Source organism: Tachyglossus aculeatus, chromosome X5 (assembly GCF_015852505.1).
Source record: "Tachyglossus aculeatus isolate mTacAcu1 chromosome X5, mTacAcu1.pri, whole genome shotgun sequence".
NCBI lineage: Eukaryota > Metazoa > Chordata > Mammalia > Monotremata > Tachyglossidae > Tachyglossus > Tachyglossus aculeatus.
The window spans coordinates 13,668,113-13,690,286 of NC_052097.1; the positions used below are offsets into that span (position 1 = coordinate 13,668,113).

General features: G+C 50.4%; 1 protein-coding gene and 1 pseudogene across 1 annotated transcript in view; both read left to right on the forward strand.

The window, feature by feature from the left end:
• NFKB1 (nuclear factor kappa B subunit 1) overlaps window positions 1-22,174 on the forward strand; it is a 157,594-nt gene that overhangs the window by 122,316 nt on the left and 13,104 nt on the right. Inside the window, exons 15-21 of the mRNA XM_038769255.1 lie at window positions 2,305-2,419; window positions 11,313-11,514; window positions 12,638-12,807; window positions 13,079-13,181; window positions 19,095-19,219; window positions 20,655-20,721; window positions 21,399-21,571. Coding sequence (XP_038625183.1) covers window positions 2,305-2,419; window positions 11,313-11,514; window positions 12,638-12,807; window positions 13,079-13,181; window positions 19,095-19,219; window positions 20,655-20,721; window positions 21,399-21,571 — 955 coding nt within the window. The remainder of the gene's footprint in view (window positions 1-2,304; window positions 2,420-11,312; window positions 11,515-12,637; window positions 12,808-13,078; window positions 13,182-19,094; window positions 19,220-20,654; window positions 20,722-21,398; window positions 21,572-22,174) is intronic.
• On the forward strand, window positions 11,731-11,849 carry LOC119947749 (annotated as a pseudogene).

Here is a 22,174-nt window from a genome sequence, read left to right on the forward strand (position 1 = left end):
TTATTGAGCGCTTATTGTGTGCAGAGCACTGTACTAAGCGCTTGGGAAGTACTAGTTGGCAACATATAGAGACAGTCCCTACCCAACAGTTTAGAAGGGGGAGATAGAAAACATAACAAAACATTAACAAAATAAAATAGAGTAAATATGTACAAATAAAATAAATAAATAGGGTAATAAATACATACAAACATACATACATACATATATACAGGTGGATATAGAGAGGCACAGCCAAAACAGGCCAGGGATCATGTCCGATAACTCAGTTGATCCTCTGAAATAGTACAGGGCTCTGCCCAGAGTAAACACTCAGTTAAATTCATTCATTCAAGCGTATTTATTGAGCGCTTACTGTGTGCAGAGCACTGTGCTAAGCGCTTGGGAAGTCCAAGTTGGCAACAGATAGAGACGGCCCCTACCCAACAGTGGGCTCACAGTCTAGAAGGGGGAGACAGGCAACAAAACAAAACATATTAACAGGATAAAATCAATAGAATAAATATGTACAAGTAAAATAAATAAATAGAGTAATAAATAAATGAATTAGAGTAATAAATTAATAAATAAATAGAATGATAAATTAGTAAAGAAATAGAGTGATGGATTAATAGAGTAATAAATTAATAAATAGAGCAATAAATAGAGTAATAGTACAGTGCTCTGCACACAGTAAGCGCTCAATAAATACGATTGATTGATTGATCGATTAATAATAAATAAATGGAGTAATAATAAATAAATAGAGTAAATCTTAGTGATCGACTGGGAGCAGGGATTGTTTTCTCTCCCAAATGCTCAGTGCCCTTCCCTGCACATGGTAGGGAGTGAGTACAAACTATCAGCAGCGTGGCTCAGTGGAAAGAGCCCGGGCTTTGGAGTCCGAGGTCGGGGGTTCAAATCCCGGCTCCTCCCATCGTCAGCTGGGTGACTTTGGGCAAGTCACTTCACTTCTCTGGGCCTCAGTAACCCCATCCGTCAAAAGGGGATGAAGACTGTGAGCCCCCCGGGGGACAACCTGATCACCTTGCAACCTCCCCACCGCTCAGAACAGGGCTTTGCACGTAGTAAGCGCTTAACAAATGCCATTATTATTATTACGAATTGATTGGTGGAGCTGGAATTTCTCTTAAGGGTGCTTTTATCCATCCTCGCGTCCCTGGACCGCGGCCCGATTCGGCGGGTTTTTCCCACGGAAACGTGTTTAAGATGGGCCGAGACAGGGCGGGCGCGTTTTGGACCTTTGAAAAGAGCTGGGGCTCTTCGGTAGTATTCTGGACCGCAGAGGAGGAATTTGGGGGGAAGTCGGGGAGAGAGAAATTCTAACGGTTTAGACAAAAGGAAGCCGTTCGTGGTTACAGATATCCGAGGAGGCGATTTCCTTGAGCTGAACATCCTCAGCCAACAATCAGAATCCTGTGGCTCGTTAGTCATCGCCGAGGTGGCAGTGAAGAGAAGAAATCAAAATTTTTGATAACAGGGAAAACCCCAGGGGGGGAAATAGCCTACTTCTGAAAAGAAAGAAGAGGCTGACGGAAATTCTTTAGGCAGCTTCTGAAAGTATGACATATTTAGTGGTGTGCATGTATCATGCCACCCCCAAATGTCAAACACGTTAACCCTGTACAGACCTCTTCTTAAAGTTCAAGGTTTTGAGCCGTGACAGCAGTTTGAAATCCTTTTCAGGCGACATTTTCCCGGCTCTTCCCGGGTGCATTCACGAAACGGAATAGGCATTTTCAGAGGAACCCGGCCCAATTAGAGGGTGCAAATTTGTTGTCTTCTCACTTCTATACTTCCCAACTTTCACCCCCCTCTCCCTTCCCCCCAACCCACACTGCTTCAGGACTCATCTGCGGACTCTCCATACACAGGTATAATAATAATAATGATGATGATGATAAGGGCATTTGTTAAGCGCTGACTATGTGCCCAGCACTGTTCTAAGCACTGGGAAAGATACAAGGTGATCAGGTTGTCCCACGAGGGGCTCACAGTCTTAATTCCCGTTTTGCAGGTGAGGGAACTGAGGTACGGTGACCATTCCCAGCGCAGAATCACTGGAGAAGCCCCCAGCCTTAGGCCTGGGTTAGGGGGAGTTGGGATCGGTGCGGGGAAAAGGAGGCATGATTAAACAGTCCCCTCAGTTATCTGCAAAAATCTGGATTTGGAATTTTGTGATTCCAAAAGCCGATGCACGGGAGCCTTTTCTCCTCAATCCCTCACCGCTGGTGCTGTTGTTATACTCCCCCATCGTAATTATGACTGCTGTCATTGATACTAATCATCCTCTTTAAATTTCAGTGTTTTGCACTTAGCAATCATTCACCTTCACGATGAACTGGTGAGGAACCTCTTGGAGGTGATAGCCGGCTTGATTTCTGATGACATCGTGAACATGAGGAATGACCTCTATCAGGTAAGGGGGTGGGCTTTCCAGCGGGTTGGGGACACCGCCTGCCGTTTGGGGCGTTGGGCCTACGCCACCGATGGCTCCGGGCCTGCTCAGAGTCCAGGAATTAGCCTCTTCTGCCCCGGAAGACCGTAGGGATGAGCCACCCGGTCGCCCACTTGGGAAGCTCTGCTGGAATCTGACTGATGCACTTACTATGTGCCAAACGCTCTGCCAAGCCCAGGGGTAGGTGCGGGATGATCAGGTCGGACAGAGACCTCGGCCTCACAGCCCACTGTTGGGTAGGGACCGTCTCTATATGTGGCCGACTCGTACTTCCCAAGCGCTTAGTACAGCGCTCTGCACGCAGTAAGTGCGCAATAAATACGATTGAATGAATGAATGAGAAGCAGCGTGGCTCAGTGGAAAAGAGCCTGGGCTCTGGAGTCAGAGGTCATGGGTTCAAATCCCGGCTCCCCCACTTGTCAGCTGTGTGACTTTGGGCAAGTCACTTCACTTCTCTGGGCCTCAGTTCCCTCACCTGTGAAATGGGGATGAAGACTGTGAGCCCCCCGTGGGATAACATGATCACCTTGTAACATCCCCAGCGCTTAGAACAGTGCTTTGCACATAGTAAGCACTTAGTAAATGCCATCAAAAAAAAAAGGAATGAATGAAATGAGGAAACCGAGGGCCAGAGAAGTTGTCACTTAACTTCTCTGGGCCTCAGTTCCCTCATCTGTAAAATGGGGATGAAGACTGTGAGCCCCCTGTGGGACAACCTGATTGCCTTGTAACCTCCCCAGTGCTTAGAACAGTGCTTTGCACAGAGTAAGCGCTTAATAAATGCCATCATTATTATTATTATTATTATTAATAAGTGGCAGAGCTGGGATTTGAACCCATGGCCTCTGACTCCAAAGCCCCAGTCTCTTTCCACTGAGCCACGCTGCTTCTCTAATTGTTGTATTGTACTTTTCCAAGCTCTTAGTACAGTGCTCCGTTCCCCCTCCTCTCCCTCCCCATCCCCCCCGCCTTACCTCCTTCCCCTCCCCACAGCACCTGCATATATGTTTGTACATATTTATTACTCTATTTAGTTTATTTGTACATATTCATTCTATTTTATTTTGTTAATATGGTCTGTCTTCTTGTCCGTCTCCCCCTTCTAGACTGTGAGCCCGCTGTCGGGTAGGGACCGTCTCTATATGTTGCCAACTTGGACTTCCCAAGCGCTTAGTACAGTGCTCTGCACACAGTAAGCACTCAATAAATACAATTGATTGATTGATTAGTACAGTGCTCTGCACACAGTAAGCGCTCAATAAATACGATTGAATGAATGAATGAATGAATGAATCCGACTGTAGAACCCACGTTGGAGGATTGTTCACTTGACCCTTGCACCTAGTAGCCCCCTTCTAGACCCCCTTCTAGACTGTGAGCCCGCTGTTGGGTGGGGACCGTCTCTATATGTTGCCAACTTGGACTTCCCAAGCGCTTAGTACAGTGCTCTGCACACAGTAAGCGCTCTATAAATGCGATTGAATGAATGAATGAATGAATGAGTGAATGAAGTAGCCACTAGCCAGTGTGTCAGGGCTTGACTCCCAGTTGTTTGACTCTTTCCAGTACATTTCTCTTTTAGACCCGATGGATTAGTTGTTGATTCCGTTTTCAAAAGAACTACATCCAATAACCGTGCTTTTTGTCGAGGACTTGGCTGTGCGGCTAACGGTGCGCTAAGCACTGCGGACGATCCGCCGTAAGCAGATTGGGAGCTTTCCCCGACCCACGTGGGGCTCACAGTTTAAGGGAGAGGGAAAACAGGTATCTCAGTGCCGTCGGACTCGTGGGGAAACAGAGGCACTGACATGTCTGCTGTGTGACCTTGGGCAAGTCACTTCACTTCTCTGAGCCTCAGTTCCCTCATCTGGAAAATGGGGATGGACTGTGAGTCCCACGTGGGACAACCTGATCACCTTGTATCCCCACCCCAGCACTTAGAACAGTGCTTTTGCACATAGTAAGCGCTTAACAAATGCCATAATTGTTATTATTATTATTAAGTGACTGGTCCAAGGTCACACAGCGGGCAAGTGGTAGAGCCAGGATCTCCTGGATCTCCTGACTTGGTGAGCCTGTGCTCTTCCCACTAGATCCCGCTGCTGTGGAAATTCATTACGCAGCTACTCGTGGCCCTCCTTTCAAGTCGTTTTTCATTTCCGCTCCTGCAGTTTGAGTTCGAAAAGTTCCTCCTTCCTCTCCTCTTTCCCCCATGAAAGAGGACCTGTCAGGGGCCCAATTGTGCCTGGATTCGCTGTGGTGATTCACTAGATATTAATTCTGTTTTTAAAACAGTATTTAACTGCATCCCAGGGTGCCAGGGGAATGGTCTTTATGCCTTACAGCTGAAACGACGGTCCCAAAATGCCTTCAGCCAGTCGTGCAGAAGTTACGTTAAGCCATCTCCTCGATCAGATCTCCTACTCCCCCTAAGAATAATAATAATAATAATAATAATAATGGCATTTATTAAGCACTTACTATGTGATCAGATCTCCTACTCCCCCTAATAATAATAATAATAATGGCATTTATTAAGCGTTTACTATGTGCCAAGCACAGCTTGAAAAGCAGTATATGACTATATGACTCTTTGACACAATGCTTAGAGCAGCGTGGCTCATTGGAAAGAGCCCGGGCTTTGGAGTCAGAGGTCATGGGTTCACATCCCGGCTCCGCCAATTGTCAGCTGGGTGACTTTGGGCAAGTCACTTCACTTCTCTGGGCCTCAGTTCCCTCATCTGGAAAATGGGGATTTAAGACGGTGAGCCCCAAGTGGGACAACCCGATCACCTTGTATCCTACCCAGCGCTTAGAACAGGGCTTGGCACATAGTAAGCGCTTAACAAATGCCATCATTATTAGTATTATTTTTATTGTTTTATTTTATTTTATTATTACTAAAATTAATTATTTTAATTTTAATTATTTTATTTTAATTAAGTAATTTATTATTTAAAATTATTTAAATTATTAAAAATGGCCACGTATGTTCAGTCACCGAGGTTTGGGTTTCGGTCCACCGGCTCGGAAAACACGCAGACACGCGTGTGTGGCCCGTGGACACTTGTCATGCGCGGCTTCCCCGAGGCCTCCAGTCCCCTGCCTGCTCTCTGGAGACTTCGCCAAAACCCCTCTGCTGCTGCAGCAGCAGCAAGAGTTTGGGACTAAACTAGTCCGAAATTCTGTCGCCTTGTTAATTTGGGCATCAGGCTACCTGAAGTGGGCTCTGAGATGAGCCGAGTCCAGTGAAGTGTGGTCTACCCGGAGCAGTCCTCGCCAACATTAATGAGTTTTGCCCCAGGCAAACGTAGCTGAGAAATGGAGATTTTTTTTCCATAAAGAAACACTTTGCAGAGTTACACCTTAATAATAATAATGATGGTATTTGTTAAGCGCTTACTACGTGCAAAGCACTGTTCTAAGCGCTGGGGAGGTAACAAGGTGATCAGGTTGTCCCACGGGGGGCTCACAGTTTTAATCCCCATCAATCAATCAATCGTATTTATTGAGCGCTTACTCTGTGCAGAGCACTGTAGTAAGCGCTTGGGAAGTACAAGTTGGCAACATATAGAGACAGTCCCTACCCAACAGTCTAGAAGGGGGGGACAGGGAACAAAACCAAACATATTAACGAAATAAAATAATTAGAATAGATATGTACAAGTAAAATAAATAAATAAATAGAGTAATAAATATGTACAAACATATATACATATATACAGGTGCTGTGGGGAAGGGGAGGAGGTAAGATGGGGGGGTGGAGAGGGGGATGAGGGGGAGAGGAAGGAGGGGGCTCAGTCTGGGAAGGCCTCCTAATCCCCATCTTACAGATGAAGTAACTGAGGCCCAGAGAAGTGAAGTGACTCGCCCAAAGTCACACAGCCAACAGTTGGCGGAGCCGGGATTTGAACCCATGACCTCTGACTCCAAAGCCCGGGCTCTTTCCACTGAGCCACGCTGCTTCACCTTGACCTGTGTAGGCCAGGTTCATTCATTCAGTTGTTTTTATCGAGCGCTTACTGCGTGCAGAGCACTGTACTAAGCCCTGGGGAGAGTCCAGTATAACAACAAACGGACACATTCCTGCCCACAACGAGCTCACGGCCTAAAGGGAGCTCACGGTCTCGAAGGAGCACTGTAGTTTCCCACGAGCTTAGCACAGTGCTCTCTCCCCAGTAATAATAAAAATAATTACGGTATTTAAGTGCTTACTATGTGTCCAAGCACTGTACTGAGCGCTGGGGTAGATACAACCCAATCAAGTGGAACACAGTCCCTGTCCCACACGGGGCTCATTGTCTCAGTCCCCATTTTATAGAGGTAACTGAGGCACAGGGAAGTGAACCGACTTGCCTAAAGTCCCGCAACAGACAAGTGGCGGAGCCGAGATTAGAACCCGTGACCTCTGACTGGTTGAAGACTTCCTAAAACGACGTCAGTCTCCGTGAAACAGCCAGCTACTGAGGGGAGGGGAGGGACAGGTAATAATAATAATGATAACGATGATATCTGTCAAGTGCTTACTATGTGCCAAGCACTGTTCTAAGCACTGGGGTACATACAAGGTGATGATAATAATAATAATAGTAATGGCATTTATTAAGCGCTTACTATGTTCAAAGCAAAACGTAGCTCAGAAATGGAGATTTTTCCATAAAGAACCACTTTGCGGGGTTACACTTTAATAATAATAATGATGATGATGGTATTTGTTAAGCGCCTACTATGTGCAAAGCATTCATTCATTCATTCAGTCGTATTTATTGAGCGCTTACTGTGTGCAGAGCACTGGACTAAGCGCTTGGGAAGTCCAAGTTGGCAACATCTAGAGATGGTCCCTACCGAACAGCGGGTTCACAGTCTAGAAGGGGGAGACAGACAACAAAACCAAACATATTAACAAAATAAAATAAATAGAATAAATATGGACAAATAAAATGAATAAATAAATAGAGTAATAAATATGTACAAACATATATACAAGCTCCACGTATATATGGGGGGGCTCACGGTCTTAATCCCTATTTTACAGATGAGGTAACTGAGGTAACAGAGAAGTTAAGAGACCTGCCCCAAGTCACCCAGCTGACAAGTGGCGGAGCTGGGATTAGAACCCATGACCTCTGACTCCCAAGCGCGGGCGCTTCTCACAGAGCCACGCTGAGGTGATGAGCAGAAGCTGCCGGAGGGTTTCACCCTCTTTATTAATAAAGCAGACACACTCACCTGCAGCAGTTTCGACCTTCGGGTCCTGGCCTTATAATAATAATAATAATAATAATAATAATAATAATAATAATGGCACTTATTAAGCGCTTACTATGTGCAAAGCACTGTTCTAAGCGCTGGGGGGATACAAGGTGATCAGGTTGTCCCAGGTGGGGCTCACAGTCTTCATCCCCATTTTACAGATGAGGAAACTGAGGCCCAGAGAAGTGAAGTAACTTGCCCAAAGTCACCCAGCTGACAGGTGGCGGAGCCGGGATTTGAACCCATGACCTCTGACTCCAAAGCCCGGGCTCTTTCCACTGAGCCACGCTGCTTCTCACTTTGCAGAAACACTTTGCAGAGTTTCACCTTAATAATGACAATAATAATAATGATGGTATTTGTTAAGCGCTTACTGTGTGCACAGCGCCAGGGGGATACAAGGTGATCAGGTTGTCCCACGGGGGGCTCACAGTTTTAATCCCCATTTTACAGATGAAGTAACTGAGGCCCAGAGAAATGAAGTGACTCGCCCAAAGTCACACAGCCAACAGTTGGCGGAGCCGGGATTTGAACCCATGACCTCTGACGCCAAAGCCCGGGCTCTTTTCCACTGAGCCACGCTGCTTCTCTTATCACTAACGTACGTCAGTGTCCGTCTCCTGTTGTAGACTGTAAGTTCCTTGTGGGCAGGGATCGCGTCTACCGACTCTGTGGTATGGTACGGAGAAGCAGCGTGGCTCAGAGGAAAGAGCCCAGGCTTTGGAGTCAGAGGTCGTGAGTTCAAATTCCGGCTCCGCCAATTGTCAGTTGGGTGACTTTGGGCAAGTCAGTTCTCTTTTCTGTGCCTCAGTTCCCTCATCTGGAAAATGAGAATTAATAATAATGGCATTTATTAAGCGCTTACTACGTGCAAAGCACTGTTCTAAGCGCTGGGGAGGTTACAAGGTGATCAGGTTGTCCCCCGGGGGGCTCACAGTCAATCCCCATTTTCCAGATGAGGAAACTGAGGCCCAGAGAAGTGAAGTGACTTGCCCAAAGTCACACAGCTGACAATTGGCAGAGCCGGGATTTGAACCCATGACCTCTGACTCCAAAGCCCAGGCTCTTTCCACTGAGCCACGCTGCTTCCCATAAGACTGTGACCGTGATTAAGACTGTGAGCCCCCCGTGGGACAACCTGATCACCTTGTAACCTCCCCAGCGCTTAGAACAGTGCTTTGCACAAAGTAAGCGCTTAATAAATGCCATCATTATTATTGTTATTATTGCTCTGCACACGGTAAGTGCTCAGTAAATACGATCGGTTGATCAGCGCTTAGAACAGTGCTTTGCACATAGTAAGCGCTTAATAAATGCCATTATTATTATTATTATTATTATTATCATTATTATTATTATTATTATTATATGATAGAACAGATTTGGGAGAAATGTTCCAATTTCCTCCTTGTATGTGGGTATCTCTTACCCAAGAAGATGGTCGACGGTGTCAAAGGCAGCCGAGAGGTCAAGGAAGCTTAGGATAGACTGTGAGCCCGCTGTTGGGTAGGGACCGTCTCTTTATGTTGCCAAGCGCTTAGTACAGTGCTCTGCACACGGTAAGCGCTCAGTAAATGCGATTGAATTTATCGTATTTGAGTGAATGAATTAGGATAGGGTTGGAAGCCATTGGATTTGGCAAGCAGGAGGGCATTGGTGACCTTTGAGAGGGCAGTTTCCGTGGCGTGTAGGGGACGGAAGCCAGATTGGAGGGGGTCGAGGAGAGAGTTGGAGTTGAGGAATTCGAGGCAGCGAGTTTAGACGACTCGCTCTAGGAGTTTGGAAGGGTAGGAGGGAGGCTACTGTTGGGTAGGGACCATCTCTCTCTGTTGCCAACTTGTGCTTCCCAAGCGCTTAGTACAGTGCTCTGCGCACAGTAAGCGCTCGGTAAATACGATTGAGTGAACGAATGAATGAGGGAGATAGGGCGATAACCAGAAGGGGCAATGGCTCTTAAGTTGTCGATAAGATGCTCAGCAGCGCTTTTATCATCCTTCGGCCCATTTCCTCCTCAGGCCATCTCCGCGAAGAAGTAAAAGATAGGTTGATCATCCTAGTTTTACGTGGTTTTAATGTACGTATCTATTCTATTCTATTTTATTTTGTTAGTATGTTTGGTTTTTGTCTCTGTCTCCCCCTTTTAGACTGTGAGCCCACTGTTGGGTAGGGACTGTCTCTATATGTTGCCAACTTGTACTTCCCAAGCGCTTAGTACAGTGCTCTGCCCACAGTAAGCGCTCAATAAATACGATTGACGATGATGGTACAGATGCAGAAGCCCCGTCGGGGTCAGTTGAAGGATTGGCTAAAATCACAGCAGGTCAGCGGCGAAGCCAGATTTCAGGTTTCCCCAAGCGGTGCTCCCTTCGAGTTCCTTTAACGAACCGTGAGGAATATGGGGAACACGCAGCGTCGTGAGACGTTTGTTTGTAATTGCCCCCAGCCTCTAAAAGTTGGGCCTCAGACTACCCGTCTTCAGCGACGGCTCGTGTAACGAACGCCTCCCCGTCCGGAGGGCTTTTTACGTGGTTGCGGGGCGAACCCGCTTTCACGAGCGCTTAAAGACGCTAGGCAAGGGAATCGAAACAACCTTTCCATCTTTACTCATTTGCCCTGTCCCCCGGCCCTGTGACGGAATTTTAACTCTCACGTTTCGTTTGGCGTCACGGAGGGGATTTAAACTATCCCCCCAGGGTATTTGAATCCGAACAGCCGGCGCAGAGAACTGTCCGTCTTGGATGGTCAGAGCCAGAATTTTTCCCTCCAGAGGCAGCACGTTCCGTGTCGTCAGTCCGGCGGCCTGATCTGCGCTGGACAGAACAGGATGTCGCGGCCCTGGCCCCGTGTCGGTGTCACAGCCGATATTCGCTCACTGAAGTGGAAAGTATGCAAATAGTAGCCCGGAGCGAGGCTAGATTTCCCTGTTAGGGTTCTGCGAAATGGTCTCATTTGGCCTAAATGAAAACCTTTCTGTCCTTCGCTGGTGATCTCAGTTCTTTGAAAGCTGATCGTGGGCTTAGCATTTCATTTCTCAGGAGGCAGACTTGCCCTCTGATTTCATATTCAGCACCTGTTTGTACGTATTTATCACTCTATTTTACTTGTACATATCTATTCTATTTTATTTTGTTAATATGTTTTGCTTTGTTCTCTGTCTCCCCCTTCTAGACTGTGAGCCCACTGTTGGGTAGGGACTGTCTCTATACGTTGCCAACTTGTACTTCCCAAGCTCCGCACACAGTAAGCGCTCAATAAGTACGATTGATTGACTGATCAGGGCACGACGAACGTGTCATCGCTTTAAATTCCTTCGAAGCAGAGGGGCCCCGCGAATTTTCCAGAGCGGCGCAGGCCTCGTGCGGACTCCTCCGTTTCTAGGCCGCGGAGCCGGTTCTCCTGCTCTGCCTTTCGAAAGAGGAAAAACCGTTGTTCCTAGCGAAAGGTGAAGAAGTAAGAAAGGGTCAGCGCGTTGCCAGAGATGACGCGGGAACACTGGACGTCAAGCCCAGCCGTCCTGACCCGCGTGAAGAAGGCCGGGGGGCCGGCTTTCTCTTTCCTACCGGATTCAGACGATTCCCACCTCTCTCCCCGCCTTTTCCAGACCCCGTTGCACTTGGCAGTGATCACTAAGCAGGCGGGAGTAGTGGAGGACCTGCTGTGGGCTGGAGCGGACGTGAGCCTCCTGGACCGCCTTGGCAACTCGGCCTTACACTTAGCTTCCAAGGAAGGAGACGACCAAATTCTGAGTATCCTGCTGAAGCACGAGAAAATACCGCCACTCATCAACCAGTTCAACGGGGAAGGTAGGACGCGACCCATTTTCGGGGGGCTACTTCATGATCGGTTGCCGGGGATAGGGGTTTTTTGCCGGCCTAACGGGTGGATGGAGAGTTATTTCCCTTCCTGGCCGCTTTGTTTGGCAGTGCTCATGAAAGCGGCGGGGCTCTGTGGGCAGAGCCCGGGCTTTGGAGTCAGAAGTCATGGGTTCAAATCCCGGCTCCGCCGCTTGTCAGCTGGGTGGCTTTGGGCAAGTCACCCTGAACGCGCCCGATCTCGTCTGATCTCGGAAGCTAAGCAGGGTCGGGCCTGGTTAGTACTTGGATGGGAGACCGCCCGGGAATACCGGGTGCTGTATTGAGAAGCAGTGTGGGTCAGTGGAAAGAGCCCGGGCTTTGGAGTCAGAGGTCATGGGTTCAAATCCCAGCTCCGCCAACTGTCAGCTGTGTGACTTTGGGCGAGTCACTTAACTTCTCTGTGCCTCAGTTCCCTCATCTGTAAAATGGGGATTAAAACTGTGAGGGCCCCCCCCGCCCCCGTGGGACAACCTGATCACCTTGTAACCTCCCCAGCGCTTAGAACAGTGCTTTGCACATAGTAAGTGCTTAACAAAAGCCATCATTATTATTATTCTCTGGGCCTCAGTGACCTCATCTGGAAAATGGGGATGAAGACTGTGAGCCCCCCGTGGGACAACCTGATCACCTTGTAACCTCCCCAGCGCTTCGAACAGTGCTTGGCACATAGTAAGCGCTTAATAATTGCCATTTAAAAAACAAAACAAAACAAAAAGGCCTGCTGTCCTTTTAAGAGCATGGCTTCTCTGGCCGGAGAAGAGACGGTTGGGTGATCACCTTTTTACGGCCTCGAGGAGTACGCAAGGCTGGCCTTCACAGCGGTGATGGGCCACTCTCTATCTCCACCAAGGGCAGGGCGAAAGGAAACGGGTATAAACTACATTTGCAGCAGCAGGGGTGTCTGTTGGCTGCAAGGAAGAACTTCCTGTCCGTCCTGGGATTTGGAACCGGGCTTTTCTCTGGGCTTCCTCTCTGTCTGGCCACTTGCCCCGTTGCGCAAAAAGCCGATCCCAGAGGGAGAGCGGGGCCGCCACCGGGCGGGCGTGCGACCCAGGCTTTGTTTGTGCCAAAGGTTTGAACGCGATTCACCTGGCCATGATGACCAACAGCGTGACCTGCCTCCGCCTGATGATCGCTGCCGGAGCCGACGTCAACGCTCAGGAGCAGAAATCGGGGCGCACGGCCCTCCATCTGGCCGTCGAGCAAGAGAACGTCTCTTTGGCCGGCTGCCTGCTGCTGGAGGTGAGTTCCCTGTCGGGACGGAGTAGCCTCGGGTGTCCCTTCTTTTCCAGATGGGACCTCGGGCCGGGGCTCCGGCTCCCCAGCCCTCCGGAGCTCTGTCTGGGGTGGATTTCTCCAGCTACTTCCCTCCTGACCTCTCTGGGTGGGTCCGGATAATCCTCGAGAGTCTCCGTGGCTACTGGAGGGGTCCCGGGATTCGCCGTACTGACTCTGAACCCGAAAGAGCTTTTGTCGCCATTTTCCCTTTCTTTCCCACCGGGGCGGATTTTAGGGCGACGCTTTCGTGGACAGCAAAACCTACGATGGGACCACGCCGCTTCACATAGCAGCCGGGAGAGGTTCCACCAAGCTGACCGCTCTCCTCAAAGCAGCAGGTAAGCGGCCGTCCGCCCCGTCCCCTAGACGCAGCCGAGCGGAACGAAGGGAAGGGAAGAGCGCCGTTGGAGAGGGGCACTGGCATGGGTGTGTGGGAGCCCGGAAGGGACTTGGATCGGACAGAAACTCAACGTACGTCTGCGAGGACACGGCACAGTTCATTCATTCATTCAATCGTGTTTATTGAGCGCTTACTGTGTGCAGAGCACTGTACTAAGCGCTCGATGGCACGGAAAGAGTCTGTGTCTGTCCTTGGCCAAAAGAGCAGAGTGAAAATGAGAGAGAAAGAAGCTGCCTAGATCCCGAGTAATCGGAGATCCCTGTGGGAATCTGTTTATTCATGTCGGCCTAAACTCGGGCCTGGGGCTGGACCAGACTCTGAAGAATAATAATAATAATGATGATGGTGGTATTTGTTAAGCGCTTACTATGTGCAAAGCACTGTTCTAGGCGCTGGGGAGGTTACAGGGTGATCAGGTTGTCTCACGGGGGGCTCCCAGTCTTAATCCCCATTTTACAGACGAGGTCACTGAGGCACAGAGAAGTGACTTGCCCAGAGTTATACAGCTGACAATTGGTGGAGCCGGGATCTGAACCCGTGACCTCTGACTCCAAAGCCCGTACGACTTCCACCGAGCCACGCTGCTTCAAAGATTGGCATGCGCTGTTGAACCAAGATTGGCATGCCCTGTTTTGAGCGCTTTGGGAGAAGGCATCGTGTAATACATGCAGTAGGAGTAATGGCTTTTTTGATTGGGCGGTACTAAGTGCTGGAGAGTCACAACAGAAGCATGAGCCTTCCGTACTTCTTCACACTGCCTGGATCATTTTTCCAATATGTCATTCTGCACACATCTCCCTGCTCCTCAAAAAGCCTCCCCAAGGGTCGTTCACACCTCGCCACCCCAAACAGAAATTCCGGACCGTTGGCTCTCTACCCGCCGTCATCCTCACTCTCCTCCCGCTACACCCCAGCTCACACATTTCACTCCTGTCAAGCCAGCCTGCTCAGCCGTGCCTTGTCATCACCTCGCTCACAGCCCCGGTCTCTGGGACTCCCTCCCCCTTCACTCGTGGCCGGCCACCGGCGCTCCCCGTCTTCAGCGTCCTCTCAGATCGTAGCTCCTCCAGGACATCTTCCCGGAAGAGTTCCTCTTGTCCCCATCTTCATTTCATTCGTTCATTCCGTTGTGTTTATGGAGCGCTTACTGTGTGCAGGGCACTGTACTGAGCGCTTGGGAGAGTACCATACAGGGAACAGAGAAGCAGCATGGCTCAGTGGAAAGAGCCCGCCGGGCTTGGGAGTCAGAGGTCATGGGTTCTAATTCCGGCTCAGTTGTGTGACTCGGGGCAAGTCGCTTCACTTCTCTGTGCCTCCGTTCCCTCCTCTGTCAAATGGGGATTAAGATGTAGCTTCCCCAGCGCTAAGAACAGTGCTTTGCACATAGTAAGCGCTTAATAAATGCCATTATTATTATTACCTTGTATCCCCCCCCAGCGCTTAGAACAGTCCTTGGCACATAGTAAGCGCTTTACAAATGCCATCATCATTATTATTATTCTTATTACAATATAATAAACAGACTCATTCCCTGCCCATAACAAATTTACGGTCTAGAGTCAGGGAGACAGGCATTAATATAAATAAATAAATCACAGATATGTACATAAGTGCTGCGGGGGGTGGCGGGAATGGGGAGATGAGTGAAGTGAGCGAGTCAGGGCGATGCAGAGGGGAATGGGAGAAGAGGAAAGGAGGGCTTAGGGAAGGCGGCTTGGAGGAGAAGTGCCCTCAATAAGGCTTTGAAGAGGGGGAGAATAATTGTCCGAATTGAGGAAGGAGGGCGTTCCAGGCCAGAGGCAGGATGGGGGCGAGAGGTCAGCGGCGAGATAGAGCGCTTAGTACAGTGCTCTGCACACAGTAAGCGCTCAATAAATACAACTGATTGACAGAGGAGATCCAGGTACAGTGAGAAGGTTGGCTGAGAGGACGGAAGTGTGCGGGCTGGCTTGCCGTAGAAGAGCAGTGAGGTGAGGTGATGGAGTGCTTTAAAGCCAGTGGCGAGGAGTTTCATATTGAAGCACAGAAGCAATTGTGGCTCAGTGGAAAGAGCCCGGGCTTGGGAGTCAGAGGTCCTGGGTTCTAATCCCGGCTCCCCCACGTGTCTGCTGTGTGACCTTGGGCCAGTCACTTAACTTCTCTGAGCCTCGGTTCCCTCATCTGTAAAATGGGGATGAAGACTGTGAGCCCCAGGTGGGACAACGTGATCACCTTGTATCCCCGCCAGCGCTTAGAACAGTGCTTTGCACATAGTAAGCGCTTAACAAATGCCATTATTATTATTATTATTCTTATATTGTCCCCATCTTACATCCCCAACTGCCATTTCGGTACCTCCGTGCCACTTAAGCACTTGAGTCCTCAGAAACCCCCCTCTTCATAGTGGTCTGTTACTTCCGTCAGTCTGTGGTTCATTTCAGGGTCCGTTCCCCTCGAGGGCAGGTATCTTATCTTCTAATTCTGGGGTACTCTCCCAAGTGCTCAGTTCTGGGCTCTGCAGTGCTCAATAAATACTATTGATTCAACCTGCTCCTCACCCACAAAACCTTGGTCTCTATGAAAATGTGTGTGTCCACAAGTACTGACGTTGGGCATAAGCTCATAAAGCTAAAGGCCAAATGAGGGTTGACAGGAATTGGGGTGCTGACAATTCGATGGGGATGTCTCCTTGGAGGAAATGGGATTTTAGGAGGGCTTTAGAGGTGGGAAGGCTGGAGAACTCCGGGATGTGTTTGCAGGGGAGGCAGTTCCAGGTCCTAGGGATGTGAAAAAGCGGCCAGAGGTGGGCAAGATGAGAGCAAGGTATGGTGAGGAGTTGGACCAGTAATAATAATAATAATATTGGCATTTATTAAGCGCTTACTATGTGCAAAGCACTGTTCCAAGCGCTGGGGAGGTTACAAGGTGATCAGGTTGTCGCATGGGAGGCTCACAGTCTTCATCCCCATTTTTGACAGATGAGGGAACTGGGGCCCGGAGAAGTGAAGTGACTCGCCCAAAGTCACCCAGCTGGCAAGTGGCGGAGCCGGGATTTGAACCCATGACCTCTGACTCCCAAGCCCGGGCTCTTTCCACTGAGCCACGCTGCTAAATGAGCAGCGGAGTAGAGAGTTGGGGGAGGCGATGAGACAGATGTAAAGATGCGATGGGCCTTTAGGTTGATAAACCGGTCCCGGATGCGGAAGAAGATAGGCATCCACTGCAGGGTTTTGCCCCATGTGGGACAACCTGATCACCTTGTAACCTCCCCAGGGCGTAGAACAGTGCTTTGCACATAGTAAGCGCTTAATAAATGCCGTCATTAGTATTATTAATATTTTGCGGCGAGGGGAGGTGTGTGTTGAGCCGCAATTCAGGAGACGATCCAGGCAGCAAGGTGGAGTATGGAGTGAAGCAGGGAGAAACTAGGAGCCGGGAGGCAACAAGGAGGCCGAACCAATAGTCCGCAGTCGGGTTATGATGAGCCGGTTCGTGGCTGGATGGGTGGAGAGGAATCCATAGATTCCTTCAAATCGCTAGATTGACACAGCTCCTGGAGGGTGGGGGATTAAGTCTGCTTCACTGGACTGGACTCTTCCCCAAGTGCTCTGCACAGAGAAAGCACTCAATAAATACCGTTGCTCAGTGGATCCATTGAAAGGGAAAGGCAGAGCTGAAAAATGTCTTTGAGGAAAACGTTTTGGCAGTAGACTGGATGTGAGACCAGAACGACAGTGCTCTCCAAACAGTAAGCACTCGATAAATCATCATCATCATCAAATCGTATTTATTGAGCGCTTACTGTGTGCAGGGCACTGGACTAAGCGCTTGGGAAGTACAAGTTGGCAACATATAGAGACAGTCCCTACCCAACAGTGGGCTCACAGTCTAAAGGAGTGGGCTCACAGTCTGATGGATCGAGTCTCCGATGACACCGAGGTTTCAGGCTTCATTAGTAAGAGGGAGGTTATTGATGTTGTCAATAAAGATGGGGAAGATGAGAGCAGAGGAGAGTATACGGGGGAAGATGAGAAATTCAGTCGTGCACATAAAGAGTTTTTTTGTGTTATTCAAGTGCTTACATGTGCCAGGCACTGAACTGAGCTCTGGAGTAGATACAAGATAATCAGTTAGACAGAGTTCCAGTCCTGCTTAGGGCTCACGGTCGTAATCCCCGTTTTACAGATGAGGTAACTGAGGCACAGAGAAGTTGATGACTCGCCCAAGGTCACACAGCAGGAAAGGGGCAGAGAAGGGATTAGAACCCAGATCCTCCAGCTCTCCGGCCCACGCCCAGGTTTGAGGTGCTTGTGGGCTTCCCACATGAAGATTATTATTATCGTGGTGTTTGTTAAACTCTCTGTCAAGCACTGTTGTACGTGCTGAGGAAGATACCATTTTATCAGGTTGGACACAGCCCCTCTCCCACATGGGCTTTGTGGCTCAGTGGAAGGAGCCCGGGCTTTGGAGTCAGAGGTCATGGGTTCAAATCCCAGCCCCGCCAGTTGTCAGCTGGGTGACTTTGGGCAAGTCACATAACTTCTCTGTGCCTCAGCTCCCTCATCTGTAAAATGGGGATGAAGACTGTGAGCCCCCCGTGGGACAACCCGATCACCTTGTAACCTCCCCAGCGCTTAGAAGAGTGCTTTGCACATAGTAAGTGCTTAATAAATGCGTGGCTCACTGGGAAGAGCCCGGGCTTCGGAGTCAGAGGTCATGGGTTCAAATCCCAGCTCCGCCGGTTGTCAGCTGTGTGACTTTGGGCAAGTCACTTAACTTCTCTGGGCCTCAGTTCCCTCATCTGTAAAATGGGGACTAAGACTGTGACCCCCCCGTGGGACAACCTGATCACCTTGTATCCTCCCCAGCGCTTAGAACAGGGCTTTGCACATAGTAAGCGCTTAACAAATGCCATCATTATTGTTATTATAAATGCCATTATTATTACACAATAAGTGTTTAGCAAATACTATAAAAAAAAAAAATCCAAAACCAAAAAAAGGAAGATACTGTTGAGCCTCAGAGCCATCCTGGAATCAATGGGAGCCTAGCTGAAAGACCTCCAGCCAGGGAGCAGGTGTGAGGGGAGGGAAGGGGAGTGAGTAGGAGGTTACAGATCTTCTGCCAGAACCAACCAGAATGTCTTCACGGCCGTCTCCCGCACACCTTCTCTCCCTCCGCCCCCACAAGTGTTTTCGGGACCTAGAGGTCCGGCTTGGCCCAGCCTGGAAAGGATTCCCCAAGACTGGAATGGGTTCTGGGGATCCTGATTCAGGTCCAGGGGTCCCTGGCATTGCCAGTGGCCTCAGTGGAGTTGTCACTCGGCCTGCCAGACCAGCTTCTCCTGGACCACAAATGCCGTAGTTGCATTTTACTGACAATGACATCTTCTTTGAGCCTGTGTTGTGGTCGCGGGGGCGGGCGGGGGCCCAGACACACACGTTACTCGGCATACTTGCTACGTCAATTAAAAAATGCAGACTGCTTTTCTTTGGCATGTTACGTATGCTCCGACCATGCAAATGAAGTGTGGCGAGTAGAGCCCGAAACCGCTCGAAACGGGATCTGCGGGTCAGGGAGAGGAAACGGATCCCCGAGAATGAAACCTCCAGCCCAGCGTGCCCTGGGGCAGAAGCAGGCGAAGGTTAGGAAGCTGCCCGGTTAAAGGGCTCCCAGAAAGGGTCTCCACGGCCGTAACCCGTTACCGGATGAGGCCGGAGTGGAGCGGCCATCTCTCGGGTGTCCGGGCCACCGGCCAAACCGTCAGCTGCGCTTTAGCTGTCGGTGGAGCAGGAGCAGCAGGGAGCCATGGCGGGTAGTGAGGGCCGGGCCGGGCCCTCTGGAGCTGACCGAGCCCACCTGTCATCCTCAGGCGCAGACCCCCATGTGGAGAACTTCGAGCCTCTCTTTGACCTGGAAGAACAGGGGGAAGAGGATGGAGAAGACGAAGGGATAGTGCCGGGTACCACCCCGCTGGACATGGCGGCCAACTGGCAGGCGAGTGTCCCGGGCGGCTGGACCGGGCCGGGGGGAGGGGGCGAGGGGGGGAGGGCAGCGACTGGGACGCGAAGACCGGGGGACTGATTTTTCCAGCCCGACGCCCCTCCCAACCTGGTTACCTTCCGCTTCCGGGTTGAGAAATCCAAGCCGTAAACAACCGTGCCATCTTGGGAAACCACAGCTGCCCCCCAGAGTCAAGGCTGCCTAGATTCTGGAGGACAGTGCGCTCTGGCTGGAAAGGAGGGCCGGCCACGACTTTGACACCTGTCTACGTTCATTCATTCATTCAGCCGTATTTATTGAGCGCTTACTGTGTGCAGAGCACCCTACTAAGCGCTTGGGAAGTACAAGTTGGGAAGTACAAGTATACATGTTTTGTTTTGTTGTTTGTCTCCCCCTTCTAGACTGTGAGCCCATTGTTGGGTAGGGACCATCTCTATATGCTGCCGACCTGGGACTCCCCAAGCGCTTAGTACAGTGCTGTGCACACAGTAAGCTCTCAATAAATGCGATTGAATGAATGAACGAAGGACAACAGCCCCTCCTAGAGCAGCAGACGGGCCTGTCTCTCGCCTTGCGGGGAGAGGTTGACTCTCGCGGCCTGGCCTGCCCTGCAGTAGTGAAGGGGATTTTAAAGCGACAGGCGGGATTTCCGTCAATCACTTTCCCCTCCTGGCGTCATTGTGAAACACTTCGGGTTTTCTCTTGCTTCCTCATTCTCTTCGATCTGCGCACGATCTCTCCCAGCTCAGCCGGCTCCAGCCCCGGCCCCTCCCGTGGGCTTCTAAATAGCAGCAGCAGCACCGGAAGAACCTGGTTGGAAGGGCCTAATGAAGGGGAAATTGGAATCCCCGAGCCCCATCTTTCACTGGAAACGGGCTTTCCTTGGGGAAGTGGGTTCCACAGAGGCTCGCGGGGTTTCCGGGGTCACAGTGATCCCCAGCAGAGGGATCTTGCCCACGAAATGTCAGCCCACCGGGTTCCCAGCCCGCCCCACCCTTCCACCTCACAGGCAGGATCCCGCTGGGCATCCCGAAGGGAAACTTCAGGGGACCGCCCGCCCGGAGGTGGCATCCCCCGTCGCAAGTTGTGGTCAGATTTCTGCATCTCCTTGCCTCCCGGGAGTCCCGCTTTTTGACCGGCTTGGCCGGTCCGAAAGGGGCGGAGAGGGACTGACCTCATCCTGCAGACGGCACCTCTGCCGGGCCCACCCCGACCGATCCGGGCCGAGCCACTCTCGGTGGACTCCGTCCCCAGCCTGACCCCTGCCCACGCCCCGGAATCGGGGCCCTTAAGACGACCGGGAGAAGGGCTCTTTGAGAGGGACGTGACGGAAGTCACCGCTCAGCTCGTCTAACCACAGAAACAACAGCTCTACCCCGACGGGCCCGGTAATACGTGAATCCTCTCACACCCCTCCTCCCCTCAACAGGTCTACGACATACTGAACGGCAAGCCGTATGAAACCAAGCTGACTGCTGATGATTTACTGGCCCAAGGTAAGTGGCGCGACAAAAAGACGTAATTCACCGTCACTGTCCCCTTTCATTTCATATGAAAACCCCGGCCCCCCCCCGCCCTACCTCCTTCCCCTCCCCACAGCACCTGTATATCTGTTTGCACAGATTTATTACTCTACGTATTTACTATTCTATTTATTTTATTAATGATGTGCTTTTAGGTGTAATTCTATTTGTTCTGACGACTTGACACCTGTCCACATGCTTCGTTGTATTGTCTGTCTCCCCCTTTTAGACTGTGGGCCGGCTGTTGGGTAGGGACCGTCCCTCTGTGTTGCCGACTCGTACTTCCCAAGCGCTTAGTTCGGTACTCTGCACACAGTAAGCGCTCAATAAATACGATTGAATGAATGAATACGTCTTCCCTCGATGCGCCCTCCCCAATCAAAAAGAAGAAAAAAAAAAAGCTCACCCAGGCACGATTAAAAAAGGATCTGATGTGTAGCCTCAGATTCTCGTTTTTGATCCACGAGGGCACTGAGAGCGGCAGATTTGATCTCCTTTGCTCAAAATTCCCCCTGCTGTGGCTCGGCAGGGTTGAGCACTTCAATCCCTTTGGCTTTCGCTCTGAAGAGAGAAGGGAATCAACAAATGAATCATTCAGAGCAGAATTTGTGGTTCACGACTGACGTATTTGCTTCTTCATTTCCCCCCAGGAGACATGAAACAGCTAACGGAAGACGTAAAGCTGCAGCTTTACACGTTATTAGAAATACCCAATCCTGACAAAAATTGGTCGACCCTAGCCCAGAAACTGGGCCTGGGGATACTCAATAATGCCTTCCGACTGAGTCCTGCTCCCGCCAAAACGCTACTGGACAACTATGAGGTAACGCTCATTTAGCCGCCAAAAGCGACGGTGGCCCTTAGCGTAGCGCTTAGCACCGTACTAAACCCTGGGGGAAGATGGGCAGGTGGGAATTGCGCACAATCCCTGTCCCCCGTGGGGCCTACAATCTAGTGCTAGCACTGAGTGTGTCCCTACTGAGGAGAGAGGAAGGGTACGTGCTGTCATTCTCCAAGAGGATGGTCCCCGCTTCTCCTGGGGCCGGTGGGAAAGTTGGGGACGGGCGGGGAGAGGAGCATCTGCTCTCCTTCTCCTCCCCTTCTCCCTCTCGAGCTCTGGGCCCCGACTGAACTCTCTCACAGATAGCTGGGGGCCTGTTTATTGTTTCGTAGAACTTTGGGTAGAAATCAGAAACAGCAGGCTGCGCCGAGTGAGGAGTCCCTTTCCCCGATGCCGGTAGTGTGGCAGCCCCATCTTAACCACCTGACAGCCTAGCCCACCCAGCGTCTTGATGGTGATGATGATGATGGCGTTTGTTAAGCGCTTACTATGTGCAAAGCCCTGTTCTAAGCACTGTGGGGGGATACAAGGTGATTAGGTTGTCCCAAGGGGGGCTCACAGTCTTCATCCCCATTTGACAGATGA